Raw genomic sequence first — 26,103 nt, forward strand, 5'->3', positions numbered from 1 at the left:
TGAACACACAAAGTGGAAAAAAAATGATTAATATAATTGATACGGGCAAGATTACCACAGTTATAGGTCCTAAATGTTTGCTTGGATTAATTGCCCAACCCTGCTATATACACCTTCTGATGGTCACTGATTTTTGCTTGTGTTTTCTTTGCAGACCCAAAGGCAGAGACCCGGCTGTATGTGACCGTTAACGGCTTTGAGTTCCATGTGTATAATCGCACTGATCTGTACGCACGGCTACAGGAGACGTTTGGCTTGGAGCCCACCCTTATCCCGCCCCGCCAAGACGAGGATAAATGCAGAGACGAACAAAACAAAACCCTTGACAGGTAACAGATCCTTACAAAAACACTACACTAATGGGTAGATTTCTCTTACCCAGTTAGACTATAACACTATGTCTAATTTGTTGGAGTGGTTGACGTTCTGTTTAGCCCCCCCTCCCCTCTCCCCACCAGTAGTAGTGCTTTACATCTTTAGTGATATATATTTTTTTATGTGTGTGCTGTTTTTGAAGTGTTCACATCAAAGCTGAAACTCAGGACCCCTCTTCGTCATGGAGGTCTCTCATACCTGTTATAAAGGTCAACATCAGCACAGTGAGTACAGAAAAGAGACTGCACTGTTTCCATTTACTCAGGCCTAGAGCCCAAAACCCTTAAAAATACACAGCGTTCTGTAATCTAACCAAAACTTGATCAAATGTTTCCAATTCTCTCTCTCTCACTCTCAGGGCCGGGTAGCATTCGGTAATCATCACCTTCCCCAGACTCTGTGTATGAACTTTGATGATGCCTTCTTGACTTATGCCACCAAGCCTCCCAGCAGCCACCTGGATCAGTTCATGCACATCGTGAAAGGCTCGCTGGAAAATGTTCGCGTCATGCTGGTGCCCAGCCCCCGCTACCTTGGCCTGCAGAACGATGAGTGAGTTCCACTCTGTACACAGGGAGCATTTTGCCTTTAAATTGCCACTGAGCTGAGGTGCTGAGCTGAGTTGAGCTGGGTTATTTGTTTTTTTGCAAGGGTTAATGTTGTTGTTCTGTGATCTGTGATATTTAATGAAAAGCTAGTGGTATTGTATTAACAGATGTAACTAGTGAAATCATATTAAGTACAATAGGGTGGATAATAAGATATTATATAACAGTGTAGCAAATTGCACTTTTTTTTTTACCTATGGTAGACATCAGAAAACTGCATATTTCAGTAAGAGAGGATTAGCCTATTTTCAGATTTAGTGCAGTATGTGGAAAGCTAATACCACTGTTGTTCAAGCAAGAAAATTGTATGAGACCACAGTGCATTGCATTAACTACACTGGGCCCGGATATGGCAGTGTGGAGAGCAGACGTGTCGTTTATTTGACAGAGCTAACAGTTCCGTTGAGATATGAAGTGGAGATATGAAGTTGAGAGATGCAGATTTTAGTAGACGAGTAGAGGGAGGTGTTGTGGGTTTTGTGACAGGTCTGTAAAGTGAGCTTGAAGGGAAGCCAGACCTCACTGTTGAGCCTTGCAGAGGTGTCCTGGGCTTAATTTAGGCAAACATTGATGAAGGAAGGTGCCTACATGTTGACCCCTGTGAAGAATTGTGAGGTAGTGAGTGATTAGCTGGCCCCTGTTTGTAACCCCAATTATTAGGTGCAGGACTTTTGGCATTTGACTTGAATATCTCCCAGGTCTACAGCATCACGTGCCATAAAAATACCTTACGGATCTTGTGTCAGTCAACTTTAAAGAGATACTTCCAGGAGGTCTGGCACACTGTCAACAGAGAGAACTATAAGAATACTACCATACTGCAAGAATAACTGAAAGGTCTGAAGCCTCAGTCTATTTCCCTGCTGAGGAAGTGAGCCTCTGTCTGCTGTGTTCTGGTCTCTGAAAGCTCAGGGCTTTGTGGTTGTGAAAGTGCTTGCACACATAAATTCTTGAGATTTTGCAGTGTAAGATCTAAGCTTCTTTTCAGGTGGCAAAAAGGGTTGTTGAACAGATGGAGGCTCTCTAGTGGTTCATGTCGAAACACATGTAAAGCCCATTGGCAGCTTTTATGGAAGTCATTGGCTGCCTAATATGCAGACATTATAACCAGTTGTGCTTTGAGCATGTGTTCTGTTTTTATGGTTTTATTAAACATGAGGGCTTGTAACAACACAAAAGGTTTTGGATGTTGAGAGAGGATTACACTGATGAAACACTAATGTGATTTAACAGAGCTTAAACTGCAGGCTTAGCTTCACCTAAGCTTTTTTATGTTTAAGGGAAACTGTTGTACACTCAGTATCTTAAAACCACCTTTACCCAGATGTTTAAGAGAGGAGTAGATTTTAATTTAAACGATTTTTAAAAATCCATTATTGGACGGAAGGTTAGTGTAAGTGCTAGTGGTATAACTGATTGCATTTACATTTAAGACATTTAGCAGACACTCTAATTCAGAGTGATTTACAAAAGGGCTTCACTGTTTGCTCAGAAATTATCCTTAGCTACTCTGTATAAGCTAGATTACAAAAGATGCATCAATCTAGATGCTGCCAGATACAAAAGTAAGTGTGGATTACTAGATATCACAAGTCTGGATGCTTGTCTTCTGTGCATTCCTAAAATGGTGAATCATGCCAAGTCCTACCTGAAGCTCGAAGGGCTCTTGGTACAGATCGGATTTTGACCATTGCCATCAAGTAAGGCTGGTCTAGTCCTGGCTTTGTAGGCCAGCATAATGGTTTGGAATATGACTGAAGTTGAAAACATTAAAGACAAGTTGTGCTGCCACGTTCTGGATCAGTTGCAAGGGCCTGATTGTACGTATGGATAGCCCCCCAAACAGGCCGTGTCAAAATAAGTTGGTAATACAAATGAACAAACGGACCATATCAAAATAAGTCTCTAATGCGAATCAAGCAGCAACACAATGACTTTTGAATGGAAAGCTAAAATTACTGTCTCACGTTTGTCCTTTTTGCTGATCTGAAAAATGGTCCAATCCAAACTGTGAGTTTAATATTAAAGCACAGCTAAAGTTTCAGTTTACTGTTTAATACCTCTTGACTTTTTTCAAATCTAAAATCTCGCTCCGAGTCCAGCTCATCCCAGCCACAATATCTTAACAGGTGTGCAGATTAGAATCTGAACATGAAGAAAATGAGGTCCATTCACAAATACACAAATGTACAAACGCTGTGTGAGTGTGGGTGTACAGTGCTCTCATATGTCTAAAACTGAAAGGGTAAATTCTCCCTGCACAACTAAAACCGCATGATTCTCATTAATGGAGCCGACCCTGACTGAGTCTGTTCAAACGCAGTGACTAAGCAGAGCTGTCTTTTCTTTATCGCCCGTCTGGTCTTTTACAATCTCCTGGGTATTACCTGTAATTAAGTGAGATGAAATGAAGGCAAAATTAATTGAACCTGATGCTTTTGGTGTAAATAGAATTAATCGTAGTGTTTTTCGAGTTAATTGGGTTTATTACGGATTGTAGAAGATTAGGTCAGGTAATGTAAGGGCTAATATAATTTAGGAATAATCATGTTTATATTTCATTTGCTGAGTATTTGCTTTTTCTAGGCCACCTCGACTCATGGGAGAGGGCTTTGTTGTCATGCAGTCAAATGATGTGGACATTTACTACTACCAGGATGAACCAGGTTTGTGTGTTTTTTTTTGGTTCTCATTCTTTCATTTATTACTGTGCTATGAATCCACACACACATCTTGGTATTCCTCAGTTAACAAAGGAACTAAAGTGTTCGACTGTTTGTCTGTTTGGGTGTTGAAGGTCTGGTGCCTGAGGAGCTGGAGAATGGAGAAGCAGAAGCTTGCTCCGAGGGAACTAAGCTGCAGGATCTGCCTCCATGCTGGGGTTTAGACATAGTGTGTGGGAAGGGAACAGACTTCAACTACGGACCGTGGGCTGACCGGCAGAGGTACTCCAACATGTACTTATGTATACACGCGAACGCATAGATGCACTCCTACAAGCAAATCTCCTGCTTACTACAGCAGGCAGACTTTGCACTGTGTTCCTTATTCCGCTGATTCTGTCTCTATAGGGACAGTTTGTGGAAATTCTTTCTGCCTGCGGACTATCAGCCAATGAAAATGAGCGACGTTCCCACACCCGGAAAGCCACGGCAAATTCTGGCCTTTGAGCTTCGCATGAACATCATAGCGGATGCTACCATAGACCTGCTCTTCACCAAGAACAGGGTATGAGTTGACTGACTCGCTCTCTTTTGCTCTCTCTCTTTCTCTCTCTTTCTCTCTCTCTCTCTCTCGCTCTCATGTTCTTCACATTGTTTTTTTTTTAACAGGAGACGAACGCCATTCATGTAAATGTTGGTGCAGGTTCTTATTTGGAGGTCAACATTCCAATGACTGTTGGAGAGAATGGTACTTTATCAAATCTTCAATATATAGTTGAAATATCTATTTTTTTGGAATGATCAGAAAAACACCTTAAGCACTGGTTTTGAAATCAAATATCTTACTGTATTACATTTCTGGGATGTAATGTTTTTGATCATCTCACCACTTTCTTCCCATGTTCTTCTCCATCCATCCATCCAAGGCTATTCACCCACAGTTAAAGGCCAGTTACTGCACGTGGACACCACAAGCAGCATGCAGTACAGGACCCTGCTGGAGGCTGAGATGTTGGCAGTGAGTTTACCTTTCATAGTCGGAGAGTGTTTGTGTGTGTGTGTAGGTGCGTGTGTGTGTAGTAGGGGTCTAAAATTAGGGCTGTTTATTTTCGGCATTAATCGGGGGTGGGGGGGGTAATTCAGCAGCACAGCACACATTTCAATTAACAATCAGTTTCTTTTCAGTCATAAATAAATGGCAATCAAGTTTCATTTGACTAAGCTGTGAGCCTTCCGACACTTTCCTCCTGTTCTGACGTAACCAGCCTTTGAGGAAAATGCACTCTGACTGAGTAGAAACGGACAAAACATGAAGTGCTGTGTTTGGCTGAAATCGCTGATTGGGGGTGGGTGGTTTATTATTATTATTATTATTATTATTTAAGAAAAAAGCCAAACAACAGCCTACAATTTACAGCATTCATTTACATTTACAGTTATGGCATTTAGCTGACGCTCTTATCCTGAGCAACTTACGTGGCTCTTCGTATTACGGAAAGTGGGACGCTGTAGTGTTAGGAGTCTTTCCCAAAGACTCTTATTGGTGTAATACAGCACAGTCACCCCGACTGGGTAATCAAACCCCAGTCTCCCACATGGTGTGGCAGCTCACTGGCAGGTAGTGATGTTATCTGATGTTATCTACACGAACCACCAACTGCATTCAGATATTTTCTTTTTTAGTAAGCTTGTTGTGCCATCATAGTCAATCAGCTTTGAATAGCATATTTAGCACACTGCCTTTGTCAAAGTTTAATTGAAAGCGTTCCCACACAGCTGAGCTCTTCTGCATTTTGTCATCTCATTAGCGCTTTCAGCGAAAGCTGAAGGGTGCTGATGACTGCTGTGAGTAAGTGGAAGTCAAGCACTTAAGCAGAGACACTGTAGGATTAGCAAATGTACCCCCCCCAACAATAAAATAAATAAACATAAACAAAACATAAATACAAAACAAACAATAAATATCCAAAGGTTTTAGGTTCCATATGATGTTCAGTTCTGAGTTTTTTTTTAATTTCTATGTAAAACAATTATTCTACATTGCTGTAACCCTCGCCTACCTGCTCACTTAACTCTGGTAAGATGATCACACATGCCTCCTTGACTATGGTTTCCTCAAAAGAGACTTCGCAGTGCAGTTTTCAGTAAACTTCCTTTGAGATTTTTGAGATTTTTCTTTCTCCTGCTCTTCAGTTCCATGTGATTGCCAGCTACCCACGTGTGTGGAATATGCCTCAGTCCTGGCAGTGTGAGATCGAGGTGTACAAAGCCACTTACCACTTCATCTATGCACAGAAGAACTTCTTCACAGGTAAACTTACTGCATCTGCTCTGAAACTGGGCTGATAGCATGTTCAGGAGTGAGTGTACTCTCTGCCTTCCTCCTTTGATTGCTGCCAGCTTCTGATTTTATATCACTGTGTCCAGATCTGATCCAGGACTGGGCAAGTGACAGCGAGCCAGACATCTACTCGTTCGTGCCATACTCCTGGACCTTCAAAATGCTATTCCACCAGTTTGAGATGATCTGGGCCGCCAATCAGCACAACTGGATTGACTGTTCCACCAAACAACAAGAGAATGGTGAGGGAGACCAGAATAGCAAAACAGGAGCTGTGACATTTACAAAGTTAAAAGGCTAGAATGAGAATGTTGTGTTGTGATGGATGAACCTCAGATTTCATAAGCCTCAATCATAAACGCACCCAAGTAAGCTTTGACCAATGTTGAGCAATGTTATTTCAGGATTAGGATTACTCCAAGTTTACCTCCTGAGGATTAACCAATATGTCATCTTAAGCTGTGATTCCTTTACTTGCTCATGCCATGATTTCCATATTTTTTTCTTTAATCCCTCCAGTGTATCTTGCTGCCTGTGGAGAAACACTGAACATTGACTTCACTTTACCTTTTCATGAGTTTGTTCCTGCTACATGCAACATGTGTTTCCGTTTGAGAGTGAGTATAGACACCCATTGTGAGGTTCACACACTTGCTGGTCGAATCTGCAGCCAGATTTGGATGATCAAGGATAGTGTTCTAGACGAAATATGACTTTTCTCATGATATATTGATACATTTTGTAATCATAATAAAAAGCATGCATTTGTCAGCTTGTTGTGGATATTATTAGTATTTAAAAACTATGGTGAACTGCATGTTTTTTAATGACGTTTTTATGATAAATGGCATAATTAGTCCTGTTTTGACTTTTGACAGAAGTTTGTAGACATTATGTGTGTCAGAATACTGTGACCTCTATTTTAGGGGTATAACGGTATACAAAAGTCACGGTTTGGACCTCACAGTATGATACAGCGAAAGAAAAGCAAATCGTATGGCTTATAGCTTAAAGTTTCCAGGTGGAACTCTCACTTGTGAAATTCAGTTCTGTTTGTCTTGACTTACCGCATGCCATATATTTTCTGCTTGACTGCGTGCATTGAGCTGTGTGACATCCATACAGTGGCGGTCTGTACAAATACGTGTACCGTTACACCACTACCATATTGTGTTTGGTCTATAAATATCACAGTATACAATTTTTGGTTAACCAATTTTTTTTCTAGTTTTTGGCAAGGATACCTGCCTTAGTCCTGATTACCCATGATCTGATGTCTGTCTCTTAGGCTGAAGACACAGACATGCGGCTTTGTTTACCCGACTGCCATCCAAGTCGATACCCCCTACTTACCCTTGCCAAGGATTACCAACACACCAAGGCCCCGCCAGACAACAGCATGTCTACTGAGCCGCAAGGAGGTCCTCCTAAGAACAGCAAAGCCCGCTGGAGAAACATGACCCATGCTGAGTATGAAGGCTCTGTTTCTGTTACCCAGTTTTATCCTTTACAGCTTTCTCGTGTATTAATGAACTGTTCCCTAGGGCTGGATGGGTGGACTGCTGGAGTGTGCCTAATTTTGGACTGATCGTAGACTACACTTGGCATCCAATCTACCCTCAGAAATCTGACCAGCAGCTGAAACAGTCATGTGAGTCATTTTAACGTTGCTGTGAGCTAAATGAGGTATATTAGGTAAGATTTATTGCTCAACTCTGCAATATTGTTGCCTTCCACACACTGACAATTGCAGTAGTTTGGCCTGATTTACAAAGGATCTATATACTCCTCATATTTCAAGCATTGACTTGTTGTGCTACTCTTACTGTGTAAAAATAATGTAAATGTAAATGTATCTGAATAGTGATGTGATTTGGACTGTCCTTGTCTAAGAGAATTTTAGAATATTCTGAAGTGCATTATAAATGCTGTTTTCTGTCTGCAGTATCCGAGATGGAGGAGTCCATCCTGTCAGCCTTGCGTCCCCCAGAGCATGTACCCCCTGTTCCTCCTCCTCCTCGAGTGCCGTCCGACCCCAGCCTGCTACCTCCAGACCGGCTGCATGTGGAAATGGAGCTCAGCCCTGACTCTCACATCACGCTTTATGGGCCCTTGCTCAGAGCACTGGTGTCCATCAAGGTATGAAATATTTTTCTGGGCATAATGTGATTTTGTCTTTTTCCTCACACAGTTTTTTTTCATAATTTACTCCATGGCAACTCAATATGACCCTAAATGTTTTATATAGGAGAACTACTTTGGGGAGGATGACATGTACACAGACTTCGAGGAGTCTCTGTCCAGCCCAGTGCTGAGCTCTTGCTCCTCCTCATCTGGCTGGACTGGAGTGGGTCTGGAGGACAGCGGCCACAGAGACGCACCCCACCCTCTCTCACTGCGCCCCTGGGACATCACTGTACTTATCAATTTGCACAAGGTCCATGGGCGTCTACCTACTGTAAGTCAGATACACACAAACACACACACACACACAAAAACACGATTGTCACTTTTACATGTGATTAGCAGTGACCTTAAAATAGAACCCTGAGAAATCCCCTGTATTTTTATCACATAATCTTTGTCTTTGCGAGACAGCATTGCAGCAGTGACAGTCCGGAAGGTCCAACAGGGTATCTGGAGCGGCTTTGTTTTGAGATGAAGAAGGGCTACAAAGAGACCCTGCTGCAGCTCGTTCTGTCTCCCATACATGTGTTTGTTAGTGACAACTACCAGGTGCGCAAGATTTAATCATTTAACTGGGGTCCATGTACTCACAGTTCTCACTGTCCTCAGATCATTTCTTTCTTTATTTTAACGTTCTCTGCTTTCACAATCGTGTAGCGACCTGCTGTTGACGGGGTGCTGCGTGACGGCCATCTGAGTTTGTCGGGCCTGCAAATGCGAGCTCATGCCATGTTCTCAGCGGAAGGTTTACCAGCAGGCAGCGACACGCTTGAGTATGCCTGGCTCATTGACGTGCAGGCCGGGGCTCTCACAGGCAAAGTCACCGTGCCACAGGTGTGCATCAGGATGTGATAGAAATGTCCTCATTAAATTACAATGTAAGGAATAGAACAAACCAGTCTGGTTATTTATGACAGATGCTGATTGTGATTGTTTTTGCTTCAGTGTGCATCCCTGCTGGAGTGGGGAGAGACGTTTTTGTTTCATGTGGTGTCCCGAGAGTTCCAGCTAGAGCAGCCGAAACCCTCAGTCACCTGTCAGCATGGAGTTGACCGTAGAGTGTGTGACTCTAAGGTAGAATAGTCTTGCACACATGCACACCTCATGCCTGATAACAATAAATGGATCATACAGTGTAGTCCTTGCTTTTGATGTTAATATGCAAACTGTGTGTGTTTGTGTTTGTGTGTTTGTAGTATGCAGCCTTGCCCGGACCTTGCCGGACGTCTGAAGATCTAAAGTATACCATGACTCGACTGTCAGTAGATGGGGCTCAGATTTTCATTGTAGAGCATGGCTGTGCAGCAAACATTAAGGTCAGTCACACTGTTGCCTACACACACTCCCATTTCTAATATTGGAACTGTTTTGGCACTACTGATGTACGTGTGTGTGTGTGTGTGTGTGTGTGTGTGTGTGTGTGTGTGTGTGTGTGTGTGTGTGTGTGTCCTCAGACGGGTGCATTTCGGCTGGCAACCTGTAATCTGCACACGGCTGCAGTAGGAGAAGGCATCAGTGCTGTCCTCCAGGATGTTGTTGTTGCTCAGTTCATTGAGCAGCAGGAAGTGGCGAGGCTTGGTCTCCCTCCACCCCTTCTGCGGCGATCCAATTGGCTTGAGGCTGGCTCTGTGACTTTTAACCTCATCACTGCAGATGTGGCCTTGGCTGCTGACCATCCAGCCAAATATGAGGTGCAGAGAAACTTCCTGGAGCTCCATGACACGCAAACAAAGAGGTGAGTGTACTTTTAAACTACAGTCAGGTTCATAAGTGGACAGTGACACAATTGTTGTAATTTCGCCTCTGTACACCACTTCAGTGGATTTGAAACAAAGCAGATAAGATGTGATGTAAAGTGAAGACTTCAGCTTTAAAGGCTCTGTATGCAATTCTGGAAAACAACTGTTGATATTTGAACTCAAATGCAAAACAAACACACCACGCCCTTTAGTGCTCCTTTAGAAGCTCCACCTCCAAATGTGTTAGCATTAGGTAGGCTGGGGGTTAGCACTTAATTGTTGCTACAGTTGCTGCTGCAAGGCAATTCAGTTGTGATTATCTTTTACAAACATTTGCAAACAGGACAAAACAGTTCTGAGATATTTTTGTGAAACCCTATCCAGCCCCTCCTCTTCCACCATCCTGTGCACGAGCATGAATGCCTCCTGTTGCTGATTGGCTATGAATAGTGTTGTGTTCTCTCTACGAGCCACTTTGTTTCCCATTTACAGAGCCAGACTTTTTTCCAGCGCGCAAGCTGACCGGAGAGCTAGCAAATATTCACACTTTTACAAAAAGCGTATAGGATTGAAATCGTATACAGTACCTTTAATTCAAGGAGTTTAACAAAAATGTAGCCATAACCATTTAGGATTTGCACTCATTTTTATACAGTCTCTACATTTTCACAGCCTTTAATATAATTGGATGTTGACTGATCTCTGTGGTTTCTTGGCCAGATGTGGCCTTTGTTATGCTAGTAAAGGAGGCCATTCTTAGGCTGAAAAACAGTCCAATCAGCATCAGCAGAAACATTAGGACTGGCCAGATCAACAGTTACAGTCTTAAAAAGAAAGAATAAACTGATAAAAGCCAGAAAACCTAAAAGGCCACAGAAAACAACTAAGGTTGATGATTTTAGATAATATTTTAATATTTTAAATCTCCTCCCAAACACTACTCAAGTCAAGAACTCTCTTCAGGAGGTTGGCCTACAGTTGTCAAAGTCTACAATCAAGAGATCCCTTCATGAAAGTAAATACAGAAGCTTAGTAATATGTGGAAAGGTGAGATTAGACTAATCTAAAAATAAATAAATAAATAAATAAAAGCCTAGTTCTGACACAAGATTCTAAATGATTGCAATACAATGTTTTTGTTAAACCCTTTGAAAGTCATATCTTTACTGCTAAATTTCAAATTCATTGAGAATGTGTACCAGAACAAAAATGCATCACTGTCCAAATACTTTCAGACATCTGTATTTGCATATATATACATGTCTTATACTCTATGATGTATATAACTTCGCATAGAATATAATTGTTTTTGAATGTGTGCCCTTTAGGTTGTGGTTCTTGTGGCCAGAGGAGAAGTATAAACGAAGCAGGAACCGCTGTGGATGCTTAGGTGGGTGCCGCTTTTTTGGCGGCTCAACTGGTGGTTTGGACTTTTTCCGATTGGAAGAAATCACTCCCTCATCGAGCTCTGCCTTCTCGAGTGGCAGTGCTGAGAGTGACATGAGCTACGGCCAATCACTGTTGCAACCCGGGGAGTGGATAGTCACCAAGGAGCAACCTAAACTTCCTGATAGTATGTTAACTCCCAGTCTGCCTCTTTTCTTGTTACAGAACGTTCTGAAATTAACGATTACCATAGATGTAGGCATGATAGGAATGCCGGTTAAATGTGGCTTGTTTTTCTGTCAGCTAAAAGTGTAGGCGTGCGTAGAGATACGTGTTCTCCTGCTCCTATGGCTGATATGCGTGGCCAGCACCTGAGTCTGCAGGTACCTCAACGTTCTCACAGCTCGGCCTCTTCCTCTGAGGAAAACTCCTCTTCCAGTGCTGCGCTACCACTGTTGGCTGGCGAGCGAGAAAGCCCGTCCCCATGTGCAGAGTGAGTCTCTTATACACATGCATGTCATCACTGTTGCACAAAATCCTTGTATGTCCAAAGTGGCAGTTGCCAAGCATGGGATAGAGGGGAATAAAGCTGTGGGACTGTGTTTTTGTCCAATACTTCTGAGATTAATTGGGGACTTTGTTGACCACACAACGCTCTTGTCGTTGCATGCAATCAAATCCTCACATCTTGTAGAAAGCCTTTTTGTGCTTATGTGTTTAAACAGGTTAATGAATGTGACCACTGATGGACCTGTCCCTGAAGGCCCACCGATGCGCTCTCCTCTCCGCTCGCCCCTCAAACGCCAGTCCTCTGTTCAGTCAGCTCGTCTTGGTAGCACCAAAAGCCTATCAGCTGCCGTCTTTGCGGAGAAGGCTCCTCCCCCTGCTGGTGTGCAGTTTAGCAGTGAAGTGTCCCGTAGTGATGAGAACGTTTTGGACTCGCCACGGCAGCGGCGGAGTTACGGATCCTTCCCTTTCACTCCTTCGGCAGATTCCAGCACTTTCCATCAGTACCGCTCGGTGGACTCCTCCATGTCTGTCGCAGACAGTGAAGCATACTTCAGTGCCAATGAGGACTTTGAACCAATCAGCAGTGACGAGGGGCCAGGCACTTACCCTGGACGGAAGCGGAGGCGAAGGCAGCAGGGACAGCCGCATATTGAGCACAGCCGCACCTCGATATATCACAGCGTGGAGGGGCCGCTGTCAATCGCAGAGCCCCGGCCACCACAGCTGCCTAGCCATACCTCGCAGGCATCTTTTGTGTCTGCGCTGGGATTGGAGGAAGAAGGTTCGGTGGAAACGGAGAGGACTGAGCCTGGCCTACTTACAACGCAGCCCCACCTGATGGCTTGTTACCATAACTATCTTGCTCATTATCACGTGTCAAACTGGTCGGTAAAGCAACCAACCAATAAGAGGACATCCAAATCGTCTCTGCACCGCCCTCTCGACCTGGACACGCCCACAAGTGAAGAAAGCTCTGCATCCTTTGATCAGTTGTCCATTCCAGCTTTTAAGGTTGGTGTGTATACAGTTGTGTTGGCTGTTGTGAAATAAAAGAGATTGGTGTTTGTTAAAAGTGATAATGCTGCTCCTCTTTCTTCTGCAGATGGTGAAAGCAGGTCTGTCTGCGAGCTCTCTATTAGACAGAGGGGTTCAGCTTATGGGAGATTTAAGCAGGTAACGTGTGATGGCATTTTAAAACTTATTGCTAAACATGCTTTAGTGCATATTTTTACATTAGAAATTGCATTTGTCTCTGTCTATGTAGCACCCCCTACACACCCCTGGACAAACGGGCAATGGAGAACACAGATGAAGATACGACAACAGAAGACTGGACTGTGGATCAGCCACTGGCCCAGACTAGGACCACTGCTATCGTTGAAGTCAAAGGAGCGGTCAATGTTGTGCTGACCCCTCTAGTGGCTGAAGCACTGGACAGGTCATTACTTACATTTGTATGGCATCATTTTTACAATCCCCTAGCTGAGGTTTACCTATAACGTTTGCAAGGTTTTAAGCACTAAAAACAGTCTAGACTGTTTTAAAGACTGATATATGAAAATTACCTATATTCTGATTGGATGTCCTGTATTATGCCACATTCAGAATACAGGGCAGATCGATTCTTTATAACTTTCTGTCTTTTATTAGTCATATGTAATTAATAAAAAAGTTAGGACAATCCCACATTATAAATATATACATTTACAATCTACTTTAAATGTCAGATTATTAGAAAAATTAGAATCAGGTGCTCCACATCAGCTGCAGATGATTAGAACATTATTAGAGAGAAATTAGGAGGAGCCAGTCTTATTTAAACTGCTTTAAGTTTAGTTTGTTTTCAAGCAGAAGGATGTAGATGCATATGAGTCTGGGAATTTTAAAAAGGTCTTTTCACAATGTCCTTTGTTGGGCATTTTGAGGTCTGCTCTTGGACTGAACTTGGTCTTGCTTGGACAGCATGACTTGGCCATGTTGGCAGTTGTTTTAAATGTTCTCCATTTGCAAATTTCTTTCTGAAGGTTTCAGAGAGCTCTTTGGATTATGCCATGGCGATAACGCTCACTTCAACAATCACAAGCAAACTGACCTAAATGTCTGAGGATTAAATAAGACGGGCTCCTCCAAAATCCACTCTTACCATCATCTGAAGCTGTTGTGCTGTGCCTGACTCTAATTTTTGGTATTTCAAAAAAGTAATAAATATTGGGGTGTCCTTACATTTTTATAGAAACTATTAATTTGCATTTAATCAATTAATTAATTAACCAATTAATGAATTACAATAAAATATATTGTAATTAATTTCTTGCAATTAATTCCTTGTTTTTATGACAATTACTTGTATTTTTATCACATTTTACCAATGATGAAGACATTTCTCCAGGTTTATGTGTTTAATTTTAACCTCCATTTCACTGTTGTTCAAAGGAAGATCAGATGTTATATTTAAATATATTTAAATATGTCGACAAATGGGTTTTTGTAGGTTGTCCTTACTTTTCACATGACTGTACAGCCTGGAAGTACAAATAGTGTTTTCTTTATAATACTACAACAGACTTTTATTATTATTATTAATAATTATTATTATTAAAATTCCTATGGTGTATTGATCTACACATTATTGTATTGCATCCTGTAGGTACATTGAGTCCATGGTACACTTTGCCAGTATTCGCCACCCAGCTTCCATCTTGGATGACCTGCATGGAAAAGTGCTGAACGAAGCTTATCAGATCAGCAAATCCACTGTCTCTGAATCTGTGAGTAAACATTGACACACTCACTGATACTTTGGAGTTTAGAATGGAATTTACACATCTTTCTGTGCTTTTAGCTAGACGCCAGATATAAAGATTGATTGTAATTTTTTGGAGTGTTTGTGTGTTGTAGAGCGCTGCAAAGCCGGAGCATAAAATCTCTAAAACTGAAGGCACCACTCCCGGATCCCTGAATACACCTCATGGACAGACGGACCTGTCTGTCAAACCTGATAATGTGAAAATAAAGGGCCTGCAAGCCAATGTTACTGTCCCGAAGGTATGGCCATGTCTGTGACAGAGAGAAAGGGATGGACAAAAACTGGAAAAATGGACTTCGATTGATTGTGTTGGTCTTTGTGTGTGCTTGCAGGTGAATCTGTGTGTGCTGCAAGCTTCAGTAGAAGAGGGTTCACCCTCCAATAAGAGTATCACTCATGTCTCTCTTGTGGCCCTTTGCTTTGACCGAATTGCCACCCAGCTCCGGATGAACCGGTAAGTGTCTATTTGCTTCTGTTATAGAGGTGTTGTAGGTCAGTGGCTTTTCTGTTCCTTTGTGAGTGCACAGAAATCCATGTCTGTGGTAGTTGGCCATGACGCATGACTCTGATCACCTAGATGGGAATTTTATATGGTTGTTGTAATGTACAGGGGAATAGTGGAGGACACGGAGAAGCCCTCTGTAATGATGGAGAAGTTCTCATCTGCCTCTAAGATGGCCCCTCAGTCTAGTGGATCTCTGCGCTCAAACGCAGGAATAGAGAAGGGCAAAGAAATCGCTGCCAGACTCAACATCCACCGCATACACAGTCAGCTGCGTGGCCTTGACTCATCAGGTACACACACCTTAATTAATTTGTCCATAATAACTACAAGAATGTTGTCTTTTTTAATGAGTTATATTATACAGAATATTCACGTGTTGAGTCCCGGTGTGTTGCAGACTTGGGAGCGTGTGCTATAACTGCTATTCCATTTGAGAAGTCCAAGGTTCTCTTCAGCTTAGAAGAGACGGATGATTTCGCCTTAGTGGACGAGACGGAGCCACCAATCAGCACAGATCACGTCCAAGACCACGCCTCTGACCCTGCCCGCTCTGGGACGAACCCTGAGAAATGGGGCTGGATCATGTTTGAGTGTGGGATTGAGAACCTTACTGTGAAAGGTATGGCAGCCCCACTGTGGAGTTAATTGTTTCCGTTTCCGTTTCTTCTTCTTTACAATAATATAAGCTTGATTTGTGTGTGTGTGTGTGTGTGTGTGTGTGTGTGTGTCCTCACTTCCCAGGGGGTCGTCAGTCAGGGGCTATACTCTACAGTGCGTTTGGAGTGATGGGTGGAGCTGACACTGGTGTTAGGGGTGGCGTGTCCAAATCGAATGGCTCTAGCGGCTCTCAGACAGGAAGTGGCTATAGCACTGATGTATCCGATGACAACCTGCCGAATGATGCTCACAGCCCTGCCTCTGAACCAAACAACAACTCTGACTCTGACGAGCAGGTACCGACTCATCTTTTTCTTAGTTTTGCCTTGTTCTCGTCACGTTCACCTCACGGTTATGCACAATGATGTGTGCAGGATGAAGGGGTGGAGTCTGATGACCTGAAGAAGGATCTCCCCTTATTGCCCCCTCCCCCTGACTCCAGCAGTATGAAGCTCACCATAAAAGAGATCTGGTTCAGTTTTGCTGCTCCGACCAACATTCGATCTCAAACACAGACCATGTCCAGGTACATGAACGCACACAGGATATTGTGAAATTAACCAGAGGTTGAAGATTCTCCACAATGTCTAAATGCATGGTCATGGGTTTGTGCTTGCAGGCAACTCAATCTGTTGAGCACAGCAACTCCTGCAGTGGGTGCGTGGCTTGTGCCCATTGACCAGCTGAAATCCTCCCTACAGAAACTGGACATGGAGGGCACACTGCGAGTGTGTGCGGTTATGGGCTGCATCATGACCGAGGCCCTGGAGGTCAGAGGCTTGAGGGTGTACAGTTGTGGTCTGAAGTTTACATATGCTTATCATGGACATGAATGAGTAGCCATCACCAAGCTTCTGGCAGAATTCTGGCTGGATATATTTGACTGCTGTGCTATTTTTTGATAGGGTTAAGGTCTGGACTCTGGGAAGGCCATTTCAAAAGCTTAATGTTAGCCTGCTTTACAACCTACTTTCTTTTTAAAACCCACAGTTTTCACAAAGATGCTGACATTCACCAATATTTTCTTATGTGGGATTGATTTACAAAGGGCAATGGGAACTATCATTATAAGAACAGAGCTGTGAAACAATTCTGTGCTCTAAAAACACATCATGAATCTGATATAGACATTGTGTTAGGACATTTCTCAGGAACAAAAAAAAAAATTCTTAGGAAGATATTGGTGAATGAGGCCAGTTGTCCTACAGTTAAGTTAAGTTAGGAGCTACAGTTAGGAGTTAAGAGGCCTTGGCAGATAAAAATAACTTTTCAAACCTTTCAGCACTTTTAAGTTAATAATCTAAGGGTATGTATATTTTGCCCCCCACCTCTAACAAATTCTATATCACATGCATATTGTATACTCATTCTGCCCTAGAAAAAGAACAGGTTAAAGAAATCTCTAAAAGCCCAATATTCCCATTACATTTCTGTCCGTGATGAGTGTATGTGAATTTCCACCCACAACTGTGAAGCAACACACATACACCTCCGTTAAATTACATTAACTAATGCCACTTATCTAATATGAGTGTGTACTTTTTTTTTTATAACAGAAGAAGAGCATTCACATCCCGTTCAGGAGCAAATACAACCGTGTGACGAAGCGAGCACGCTTTCTCCATGAGAATCCATCCTGTTTGCTCTGTAATATTTTACATCGCTACCTCCAACAAGCCGACTACAGCATTATAGAGGAGGCCACCATGGTAAGGCACAGTGCAGGTGGTGGTGGTGGTGGTGGTGTCGTTGGTCTGTGTTTTCTAACTCCCCCTTTTTTGCTGTTAGAATGACGGCCTTCCTGCCCTGGTCACACTGAAGAAAGGCTTAGTCGCACTTGCTCGTCAGTGGATGAAGTTCATCGTTGTCACCCAGGGCTTCAAAGCAGTTGGTTTGCTACGGCCTAATCAGATGCCAAAACCCAAGGAGCCTACCCTCACCGATCCTGACCCCACACAGTGTGTGGACAGTGGAGCTGCCCTTCAGAGTGACACCAGTGCTGATGGTGTAGAGTTCGAGTTTGATGCAGGTAACACACATGCTTTTTCATCTTCATCTCATATTAATTTTTAATTTTCTAACCCTTGTAAAGTAATGTGCAAATGTCTCCAGCATCTGGGAATATATACTATGTTGACAAAAGTATTGGGACCTCGTTTCTTCTGGAATATCACTTTTGTTAAAATCTCTACAGTCCGGAGAAGGCTTTCTACTAGATTTCAGAGCATTGCTGTGATTCGATTGCGCTCAGCATCATGAGCGTTAGTGAGGTTTAGGATGTTGGATGATCACCTCATCCACAAGTCCCCAACTCATCCCAAAAGCATTAGGCATAGTTCCAGTGGGTTCATGTTTATTTGCTCCAGAGTGTTCTGTTCTATTGGCAATACTTGGCTATAGGCACTAGACAAGCTGTGTTTATGCATCTGTGTCAGCAGTGGGTGCAAATTAAAGTAGTTGAATATAAGGGGTATAAGCTATGTCAAGTGTCTTCTCATTGAAGCAGCTATAACCTCTATAATGGCTGAACTGGAGGACATGTACATCTCCATTTTGCTGTATTCTTCTGTTTAGGCACTGTGAGTGAACACACAATGCTGTTGGAGGGTGTGTGCAGTCGACCCGCCCCTACTGGGACCTCTGCACCTGTGAGCGGTGTTGAGATCATGAGAAAGCTGTCGAAATCTCACACACACAATGAGTCTGGTCTCAAGATTAAGGTATGTGCTTGTGCTAATAATTACTATTTAGTGGTTGTTCATTGATTGATCAATTGTTGACTTTGTCTCTGTATTTTTTTTGTAGGGTTCTCATCCTTACCAGTCTCTGAGCTACACGAGTGGAGACACAGCAGCCGATTCGCCAGCTCATGTGAGTCGGACCGGGTTGCAGTGCAATCACAGTCCACGTAAAGAGTCGTTGCTGAGCTACCTGACAGGAAGCTTCCCCAGCCTGCATAACCTCCTGGAAGCCACGCCTCCTCGCACCAGTGAGCAAGTAGCAGCCAAGAGCAGCTCTCTGACGCGTACAGGTATGCACACTTCTTCAGGTAGACTGTGGTTCTGTCTTGAAAGTCGTATTATGAATATCAAATGTACTCCCAGTGCCGACAGCGGTTCTGTGATCATCCAGATCCATTTTGTTTGTATTGCTTAGGGAATAGCCTGGGTACAGAAATGCTGACCGAGCATCCACTCCTGTCTGAGCCATCATCTGTCAGTTTCTACAACTGGATGTCCATCGCTGTTGGGAATCGCCAAGGGGGCACTGTGCAGGAATCTCCCCTCAACCGCTCTCAGCACAACAGCCTGCAGACTGGGGGTGTGTTTGCATGTGTGTGCGTGTGTGCGTGTGTGTGAATGGGTTCTGGTAAATATCTGATAATTTTTTTTGGTTTATACATAGGTGTACTGCCAACCATCCCATCAGCATCAGACTTCAATACTGTTCTGTCCAGTGATCAAAACACAATGGACACGCACTCTCAGCACACACACTCCCAGCACAGCACCAGTCAAGATGACCTGCTTGAGCAGGACGAGACCAACCTTTGCCCTGCCGCTGTGCAGCTGGCTGATGCTCAGGTAATGCTTGAAAACACAGGCACTTTAACACACTGTAGCACTACATTAGAGAGGTCTGCTTATGCTAGAATGACCACGTCTCTGTATTTGTATGTGTGTGCAGGTGGTGTTTAAACCTCTGCTGAGTCACACTGGGATCCAGTCTCAGGACACTCCTCAGTCGCTCAGTTATAAGATGTATTTCGGGGAGCACCTGTCCTTCAGTGGCACACTGGAATGTTTAAGAGCTGACATTGTTGATTCGGACACCAGCAAAGAAAGGAAGAACAAACGAGCACGCAGGTAAGTTAAGCCTAATTCTGGGCCACATTACCTGGCAATAGGATACGTATCTTGATACAGGGGTTACGTTCAGTATTGTATGTATGTATGTATGTATGTATATATACATTTTTGCATGTGAACTATTACTTAAAAATCAGTACAGTGTTTAGGAATCCACACAGTATTGCAAAACATATTGTGATACTTCTATATAGCAATATTTTCCACACCCCTAATTCAATCGAGAATTGCATGCAGATGTAATTGCATGATGCAATTAGGTTCAGTCCCTTTCCAGTAAATCGCCCCTAAATGCCGACCAGGCAAGCACACCAAGCTACACCAGTAAGAGTTCCTGTGTTCTTGTGACTGCTTTAGGGCTGCAACAAACATCTTTTTTAATAGACAAATAATCTATAGATTATTAAAACAATAATTTGGATTGCAAATCGCTCAATTACTACTAATCACTCAGTTAACCAATGCAACTCTCCTCTCACACACCAGAGTGATTCCACAGCAGATGTGTTGCCTTATGCCACTGACAGTCAGCTGCTCAGTCTATGTTTCACTGCAACTCTGCGTCCAGGCTAAGGGGAATTATTACTGTAAAAAGTGACAGCGGCAGTGATGCTGTGTCCCATGCAGTTCTGGATAAAGTCGTTATGATTCCTATTATGATTAATCCAGGACGGGAACACGTGCTGAACTATTCCCAGTTAGCATGAGAAACATGAATGCTAATGTCAGCAACTACTTGACTATTAAATTAGTTGACCGTAGACTAACTGTATGTTTGTGTCCCAGGCAAGGCATGGTGAACCTCCCGCCACTGGAGTTTAAGCCAGCACTGATGATCGAGACGTTCAGTCTGAACGCAGTGATCCTGGAGAAATGCATGTCCTCACCACCATCAGCCAGCGCCCTCTCTTTCCACGAGCTGAGTCGGCGGCCTCAGGCCAGCGTCCACTGTCACTTTACCCTGGCTTGCCAAGCCATCCGCCAGCATGTGGACATGGCCCTGGTTCGCCTCATCCACCAGTTCAGCACCATGATTGATGACATCAAGGCCACGCAGACAGACATCAAGCTCAGCCGCTACACTGCTGGCTCTGCCTCGCCCACACCCACCTTCAAAGCTCGACCGTACCGCGAGTTCCGCTCCTCCGACTTTAGCCGCAGCTCCCGCGGCAGCCTGAACGGGGCCCCCCGCTTCAGCACGCAGAAGAGCAAGCGGGCTGCCGCTGGGTCGGGCCTGGACACGCTGACTCGCAACCGGGAGCCGCGGGGCAGGAGCTCGCTGGGCAGGTCCGAGAGGCGGACGTCTAAGGTGTCACGCAAGGGGTCTCGGGACGTGGCGGATCACATGACCATCCAGATGGATGACTCTGATTCTATTACAGTGTCTGAGCAGAGCGAGCCATCAGCCGAGTGCTGGCAGAACATGTACAAACTGCTTAACTTCTACTCGCTCATTTCTGACCCCACAGGTATCCTGGAGAAAAGCCAAGACAATGCACTGTCAGGTGAGTGGCTGCTTACTTTGGCAGTTTGGTACACAGCTGTTTAGCAGCGAGGGGTCTGACCAAAAACTCCTGTATGCAGTTTACCCATTTAGTTTACCCAGTTTAGTCCTTTACCCCAGATGAATTCTATCAGACAAAACACGAGACCATTGTAGTTCACGTCATGGAAGCTTGCATTCCGCCAATTAGCATCATACCTGCTGGATGGTTTGCTTGCCAGTTTTGTATCTCTCAGCTTGTCAACAAATGCATGTGTAGAGCATATCCATGAGGGAGAGCAATGGAGTGAATTACACTCCTAGAAGCACAAAAGAGACCAATTATCATGTAATGCTACTTTAAATGTGTTTTCTGTGGGTTTGTTTTTCCCAAAATCTTTTCTCTATTTTCAGAGGGTGGGAGGAGCCCTGCGGATCCTCCGTGCCGGTTGGTGTTTGAGTCCGAGGCGGAGTCTCCACCAAGCCGTCCGGGTCGTAGGCGGAGCTTGGTGAGCTCTGAGCCTCAGCATGTTACGCTGATAGTGTTTGGTGTTGGCATGGTGAACCGGACGCATCTTGAGGCCGACATTGGAGGACTGACCATGGAAGCAGAACTGAAGAAAATACATGGCAGCTTCACGCTGAAAGAGAAAATGAAGGGTAACTGCACAAAAATGCACATTAATTAAGACTCTGTAACTATATATACACACACACTGACATATTCTGCTCTCTGTAGATATTCTTCATCAGAAGATGACTGAGACATGTGCATCAGCCCACATTGGCGGAGTGAACATTGTGCTTTTGGAGGGGATTACACCCAACATTCAGTCAGTATCATCAATCACAACATTACAGAATCTGCCTAAAGCAACTCAAAACACTACCATTTATAACTCTTATCTTTCACTTCTGAACTTCTCTCCTTTAAGGCTTTGCTAATTCTCTGCTGAGTAACTTTCAACACCTTGCATTTGGTACATTTGGTAATTGAGTGATTCTAACCTACTACTGTTGTTGGGTTATGTAGGGAAAACAAAGTTATTATGAGTTGTGTTTAAATTTATTTTGATTTGTTTCATTTAATTCTAAGATTATGTAAAAAGCTGTTTTCTCTTTTGTGCACTCTTGGCATTTCTACTTATTTTCCAGATTTCAGCCTAATCTAGAAAACAGCTTGATGATTTAAAAAAAAAATTATCTACAGGAAACTCACCCTTCTTTCTTTTTTCTTTTTTTTTCTTTCTGTGTATTTATTCTCTTTAAATTTCTTTTATTTCTGTATTTTTCTTTCTGCCTTTTTTCTTTCTCTTTTTTCCTCTGTTGTTGTTTCTCTCGCTGGCAGACTGGAGGATTTCCCTACCTCCCCTACCAGCACAGCCAAGCAAGAGTTTCTGTATGTTAAAATTTCCTCTATAACCCTTCCATATTCCTCACCCAATCCTTCTCACAACTTCAATGTTTCCTTCATGTCCATGATATGACATGTCTCAGATATTCATCCCACAATGCAATGTGCTGCTCTTCCCATAGTTTGTCTGTGGCTTTCTTAAAAAACATTACTTCACTTCATGTTGAGCACCACTAAAAAAATCAACTTGCTGCTAGTTACACATCAAACCCTCTATATGGTTTGTCTGTATTTAATGTGAGGTTCTCAAGAGTGAGCAAAGTTCAAGTTGTTTCAGGAACCAGCAGTTGGGGGTGGGCAATATGACGATATTTAATAAGTCAAGATAGATTTTGATATTATGATAGAAGTGAGAGTACAGTGGATATCATCAGCCGACTGGATATCATGACCGACTTCACATTTCATTATAGAGAGTGTAATTAGTACCGTTTTTTTAGATGCAGTGTAGCAGATTTTGAATACAAATCACTGTACTTGTGTGAGAGAGTTTTTGAACAGCAGTTTTTAAGTATTTTGTCTGCATGTCAAAATTTCACAATGAAAATTGTGTGTCGTGAAATTGTCCATAAATATCATGATATAACATTTTTACCATATCGCTCAGCACTACCTGCTGGTAGAGGGTACCTCTAAAGATAGGTTCACAATATTAATAAGTCTCAGTAGAAGTAAATACGTTGAAGTAGAAAAAGTAGGATATTACATTCTCTTCTTCTATTAACACACTGTCTGAGGAAAAGTCAGTTTGCTCTCAACAGAGATGCCTCAGAATTGATCTGTGACCATGTGGGGCCATTTACAGACAGGGCTCTGCAGGTTAAGAACGCTGGACTTTAGACTTGAGTTTAATTTGGATTTATGTCTGAGCATGTCCCGTTTGAGGGTGATGAAACGGTTTTCTAAACTCTTTCAAATGTGTTCTAAGAAGAATGTAGAGGAGAACAAATGACTTTCCCCTCACATGTTATTCATCACTATGTATCCAAGGACTGTGATTTTTTTTTTATGTTTTTTAGGACTGTGAAATACATCTACAGTCATGTGAAAAATGTGGACACCCCATGCAAACTTTTTATTTGTCTTAGATAGAGATAATATAGCTAAACAAAAAAGATTTTGACAGCAAGGTTTTTCTCTTGCACACTTCCCATGAAAATCTGATGGTAGATTCTGTAGTTTGACATCAGCTGTAAAAGAGCCACCTGTAAGTCATGTGATGACTTATTTAAACCGCCTGCAAAGACCTCAAATCATCTCTAACCATGTTCTAATCAACAGCAGCTGATGTGCTGCACCTTATTCTAAATTTAGGCAATTTAAGTGGTATGAAATGTGAGTATTACATTTTCTGTTAATTACATTTTAATTATTATATATTATAATTATTAGAATTATTTAATTATAGTGTTTGTTTATTTATTTTACCTATATTTCTCATTATTGTTCAAATGAAGATTAAATGTCCATGATTTTAAATATGTTCAAAAAGACAAAGGTTTTCATGGGGTATATGTTCTCATCCCACTCCTCATTCCTCATTCGCTTCTTTGTAGTTTCTTGTAGTTCGAGCTATGACATCTCAGACCCTGATGGTCAGCAGACCTTTGTGTGGTTAGAAAATATAGTGCCCTCCATAATTATTGGCACCCCTGGTTAAGATGTGTTCTTTAGTGTTCTTCTAGAGTTTTTTTCTAAATAATATAGGACCACGATGGAAAAAAGAGTAAAATCCAACCTTTAACTCAAGTGAATTTTAAGGGGGGGGTAAATGAATAAATAATTAATAATAATAATAATTAATAAGAATAAATAATTATTCTTCATAAAATCACCTGTTCCACAATTATTGGCACCCCTAACATTTCTTAGGAAATAAATGTAATTAAAGTATTTCTGTCAATTCTACAGTAGTTTATGAAGTTGATCAGAGTATGTAGGAACATTTAATTAGTAATTCACAACTTCCTGTTTCCCTGGGGTATAAATATGACTTGACACAGAGGCCATTTCTCTTCTCTTCAACATGGAAAAACAAAGAAACATACCATTCAAGTAAGGCAGATGTGTGTTGACCTCCACAAGTCAGGCAATGGCTACAAGAAAATAGCCACTCACCTACACCTGTCCATATCTACTGTCAGAGGAATTATTAAGAAGTTTAAAACAACTGGAACAGTGGTAAACAAGCCTGGACAAGGACGCAAGTTTATTTTGCCACCACGCACAGTGAGGAGGATGATAAGAGAAATAAAAAGGTCTCCAAAGCTCACTGTTACAGAATTGCAACAAATGGTAGCTTCTTGGGGTCACAAAGTCTCCAAAACAACCATCAGGTGCTATCTGCATGCCAACAAGCTGTTTGGGAGGCATGCACGGAAAAAACCTTTTCTCACTCACAATTATAAACGCAAATGTTTGGAGTTTGCTAAGCAGTACTGGAACTTCAACTGGGACCGTGTGCTTTGGTCAGATGAAACTAAGATAGAGCTTTTTGGCAACAAATGCTCTAAGTGGGTCTGGCGTAACACAAGAGCTGAGTATGCAGAAAAGCACCTCATGCCCACTGTGAAATATGGGGGAGGATCAGTGATGCTGTGGGGCTGTTTCTCTTCCAAAGGCCCTGGGAACCTTGTTAGGGTGCATGGCATCATGAATGCTTTGAAATACCAGGACATTTTAAAACAAAATCTGGTGGCTTCTGCCCAAAAGCTGAAGATGGGTCGTTACTGGGTCTTTCAGCAAGATAATGACCCAAAACATATGGCCAAATCTACACAGAAATGGTTCACCACACACAGAATCAAGCTCCTCCCATGGCCATCTCAGTCCCCAGACCTCAACCCCATTGAAAACCTGTGGGGTGAGCTGAAGAGGAGAGTGCAGAGGAGAGGACCCAGGTCGCTGGATGATTTAGAGAGATTGTGCAAAGAGGAATGGTCAAAGATCCCTCTATCTGTATTCTCCCATCTTGTGAAACATTATAAGAGAAGATTAGGTGCTGTTTTGTTGGCAAAAGGGGGTTGTACAAAGTATTAACATCAGGGGTGACAATAATTGTGGCACACATGATTTGATGTTAAACAATTATTTCTTAATTTGGGATTTTTAGTTAAATGAGTTAAAGGTTGGATTTTACTCTTTTTTTCCATCGTGGTCCTATATTATTTAGAAAAAAAACTCAATTTATTAGAAGCTAAAGAACACATCTTAACCAGGGGTGCCAATAATTATGGAGGGCACTGTATACACATTTCATTCATGGTTGTGATCTGTTGTTTTTTGGAAACTAAGCATGTACACTTCTGAAACTTCACTGATTTAAGTGTTTGTGTGTTGTAGGACGGTGGTGAAGTGTAACATTGCGAAGTCTCAGGCTTTGTACAGTGCCCAGCGAGGGCTGAAGACGAATAATGCTGCAGTATTTAAAGTGGGTGCCATCATGATCAATATCCCACAACATCCTGCAACTCTGCACAGCATGATGGTTCGCAGCTCCCATCAGCTCTCCAAACAGATCTCGGACCTCATCCGCCAGCCTTCTAATCCGTGAGTCAAAA

The 26,103-nt window shown here is 42.7% G+C and overlaps 1 protein-coding gene across 10 annotated transcripts in view; it reads left to right on the top strand.

Annotated features, from left to right (window-relative positions):
* kiaa1109 (KIAA1109 ortholog) overlaps nucleotides 1-26,103 on the top strand; it is a 57,108-nt gene that overhangs the window by 8,135 nt on the left and 22,870 nt on the right. For 9 of the 10 annotated variants that reach the window (XM_072677792.1, XM_072677794.1, XM_072677798.1 and 6 more), the window contains exons 6-50: nucleotides 155-329; nucleotides 518-599; nucleotides 734-927; nucleotides 3,570-3,649; nucleotides 3,781-3,928; nucleotides 4,055-4,211; nucleotides 4,316-4,394; nucleotides 4,573-4,664; nucleotides 5,840-5,957; nucleotides 6,074-6,229; nucleotides 6,507-6,604; nucleotides 7,276-7,457; nucleotides 7,532-7,638; nucleotides 7,933-8,126; nucleotides 8,236-8,445; nucleotides 8,586-8,723; nucleotides 8,832-9,008; nucleotides 9,120-9,248; nucleotides 9,371-9,490; nucleotides 9,629-9,909; nucleotides 11,242-11,486; nucleotides 11,603-11,792; nucleotides 12,025-12,820; nucleotides 12,912-12,982; nucleotides 13,074-13,247; nucleotides 14,457-14,577; nucleotides 14,708-14,854; nucleotides 14,948-15,069; nucleotides 15,226-15,410; nucleotides 15,518-15,739; nucleotides 15,862-16,073; nucleotides 16,152-16,303; nucleotides 16,397-16,547; nucleotides 17,334-17,486; nucleotides 17,566-17,806; nucleotides 18,352-18,497; nucleotides 18,583-18,808; nucleotides 18,934-19,098; nucleotides 19,183-19,361; nucleotides 19,465-19,643; nucleotides 20,433-21,151; nucleotides 21,544-21,789; nucleotides 21,869-21,962; nucleotides 22,478-22,528; nucleotides 25,886-26,092. In XM_072677792.1, coding sequence (XP_072533893.1) covers nucleotides 155-329; nucleotides 518-599; nucleotides 734-927; nucleotides 3,570-3,649; nucleotides 3,781-3,928; nucleotides 4,055-4,211; nucleotides 4,316-4,394; nucleotides 4,573-4,664; nucleotides 5,840-5,957; nucleotides 6,074-6,229; nucleotides 6,507-6,604; nucleotides 7,276-7,457; nucleotides 7,532-7,638; nucleotides 7,933-8,126; nucleotides 8,236-8,445; nucleotides 8,586-8,723; nucleotides 8,832-9,008; nucleotides 9,120-9,248; nucleotides 9,371-9,490; nucleotides 9,629-9,909; nucleotides 11,242-11,486; nucleotides 11,603-11,792; nucleotides 12,025-12,820; nucleotides 12,912-12,982; nucleotides 13,074-13,247; nucleotides 14,457-14,577; nucleotides 14,708-14,854; nucleotides 14,948-15,069; nucleotides 15,226-15,410; nucleotides 15,518-15,739; nucleotides 15,862-16,073; nucleotides 16,152-16,303; nucleotides 16,397-16,547; nucleotides 17,334-17,486; nucleotides 17,566-17,806; nucleotides 18,352-18,497; nucleotides 18,583-18,808; nucleotides 18,934-19,098; nucleotides 19,183-19,361; nucleotides 19,465-19,643; nucleotides 20,433-21,151; nucleotides 21,544-21,789; nucleotides 21,869-21,962; nucleotides 22,478-22,528; nucleotides 25,886-26,092 — 8,311 coding nt within the window. The remainder of the gene's footprint in view (nucleotides 1-154; nucleotides 330-517; nucleotides 600-733; nucleotides 928-3,569; nucleotides 3,650-3,780; nucleotides 3,929-4,054; nucleotides 4,212-4,315; nucleotides 4,395-4,572; nucleotides 4,665-5,839; nucleotides 5,958-6,073; nucleotides 6,230-6,506; nucleotides 6,605-7,275; nucleotides 7,458-7,531; nucleotides 7,639-7,932; nucleotides 8,127-8,235; nucleotides 8,446-8,585; nucleotides 8,724-8,831; nucleotides 9,009-9,119; nucleotides 9,249-9,370; nucleotides 9,491-9,628; nucleotides 9,910-11,241; nucleotides 11,487-11,602; nucleotides 11,793-12,024; nucleotides 12,821-12,911; nucleotides 12,983-13,073; nucleotides 13,248-14,456; nucleotides 14,578-14,707; nucleotides 14,855-14,947; nucleotides 15,070-15,225; nucleotides 15,411-15,517; nucleotides 15,740-15,861; nucleotides 16,074-16,151; nucleotides 16,304-16,396; nucleotides 16,548-17,333; nucleotides 17,487-17,565; nucleotides 17,807-18,351; nucleotides 18,498-18,582; nucleotides 18,809-18,933; nucleotides 19,099-19,182; nucleotides 19,362-19,464; nucleotides 19,644-20,432; nucleotides 21,152-21,543; nucleotides 21,790-21,868; nucleotides 21,963-22,477; nucleotides 22,529-25,885; nucleotides 26,093-26,103) is intronic. The other variant, XM_072677795.1, reaches the window with a different exon arrangement.

This window comes from Salminus brasiliensis, chromosome 4, assembly GCF_030463535.1.
Source record: "Salminus brasiliensis chromosome 4, fSalBra1.hap2, whole genome shotgun sequence".
Classification (NCBI taxonomy): domain Eukaryota; kingdom Metazoa; phylum Chordata; class Actinopteri; order Characiformes; family Bryconidae; genus Salminus; species Salminus brasiliensis.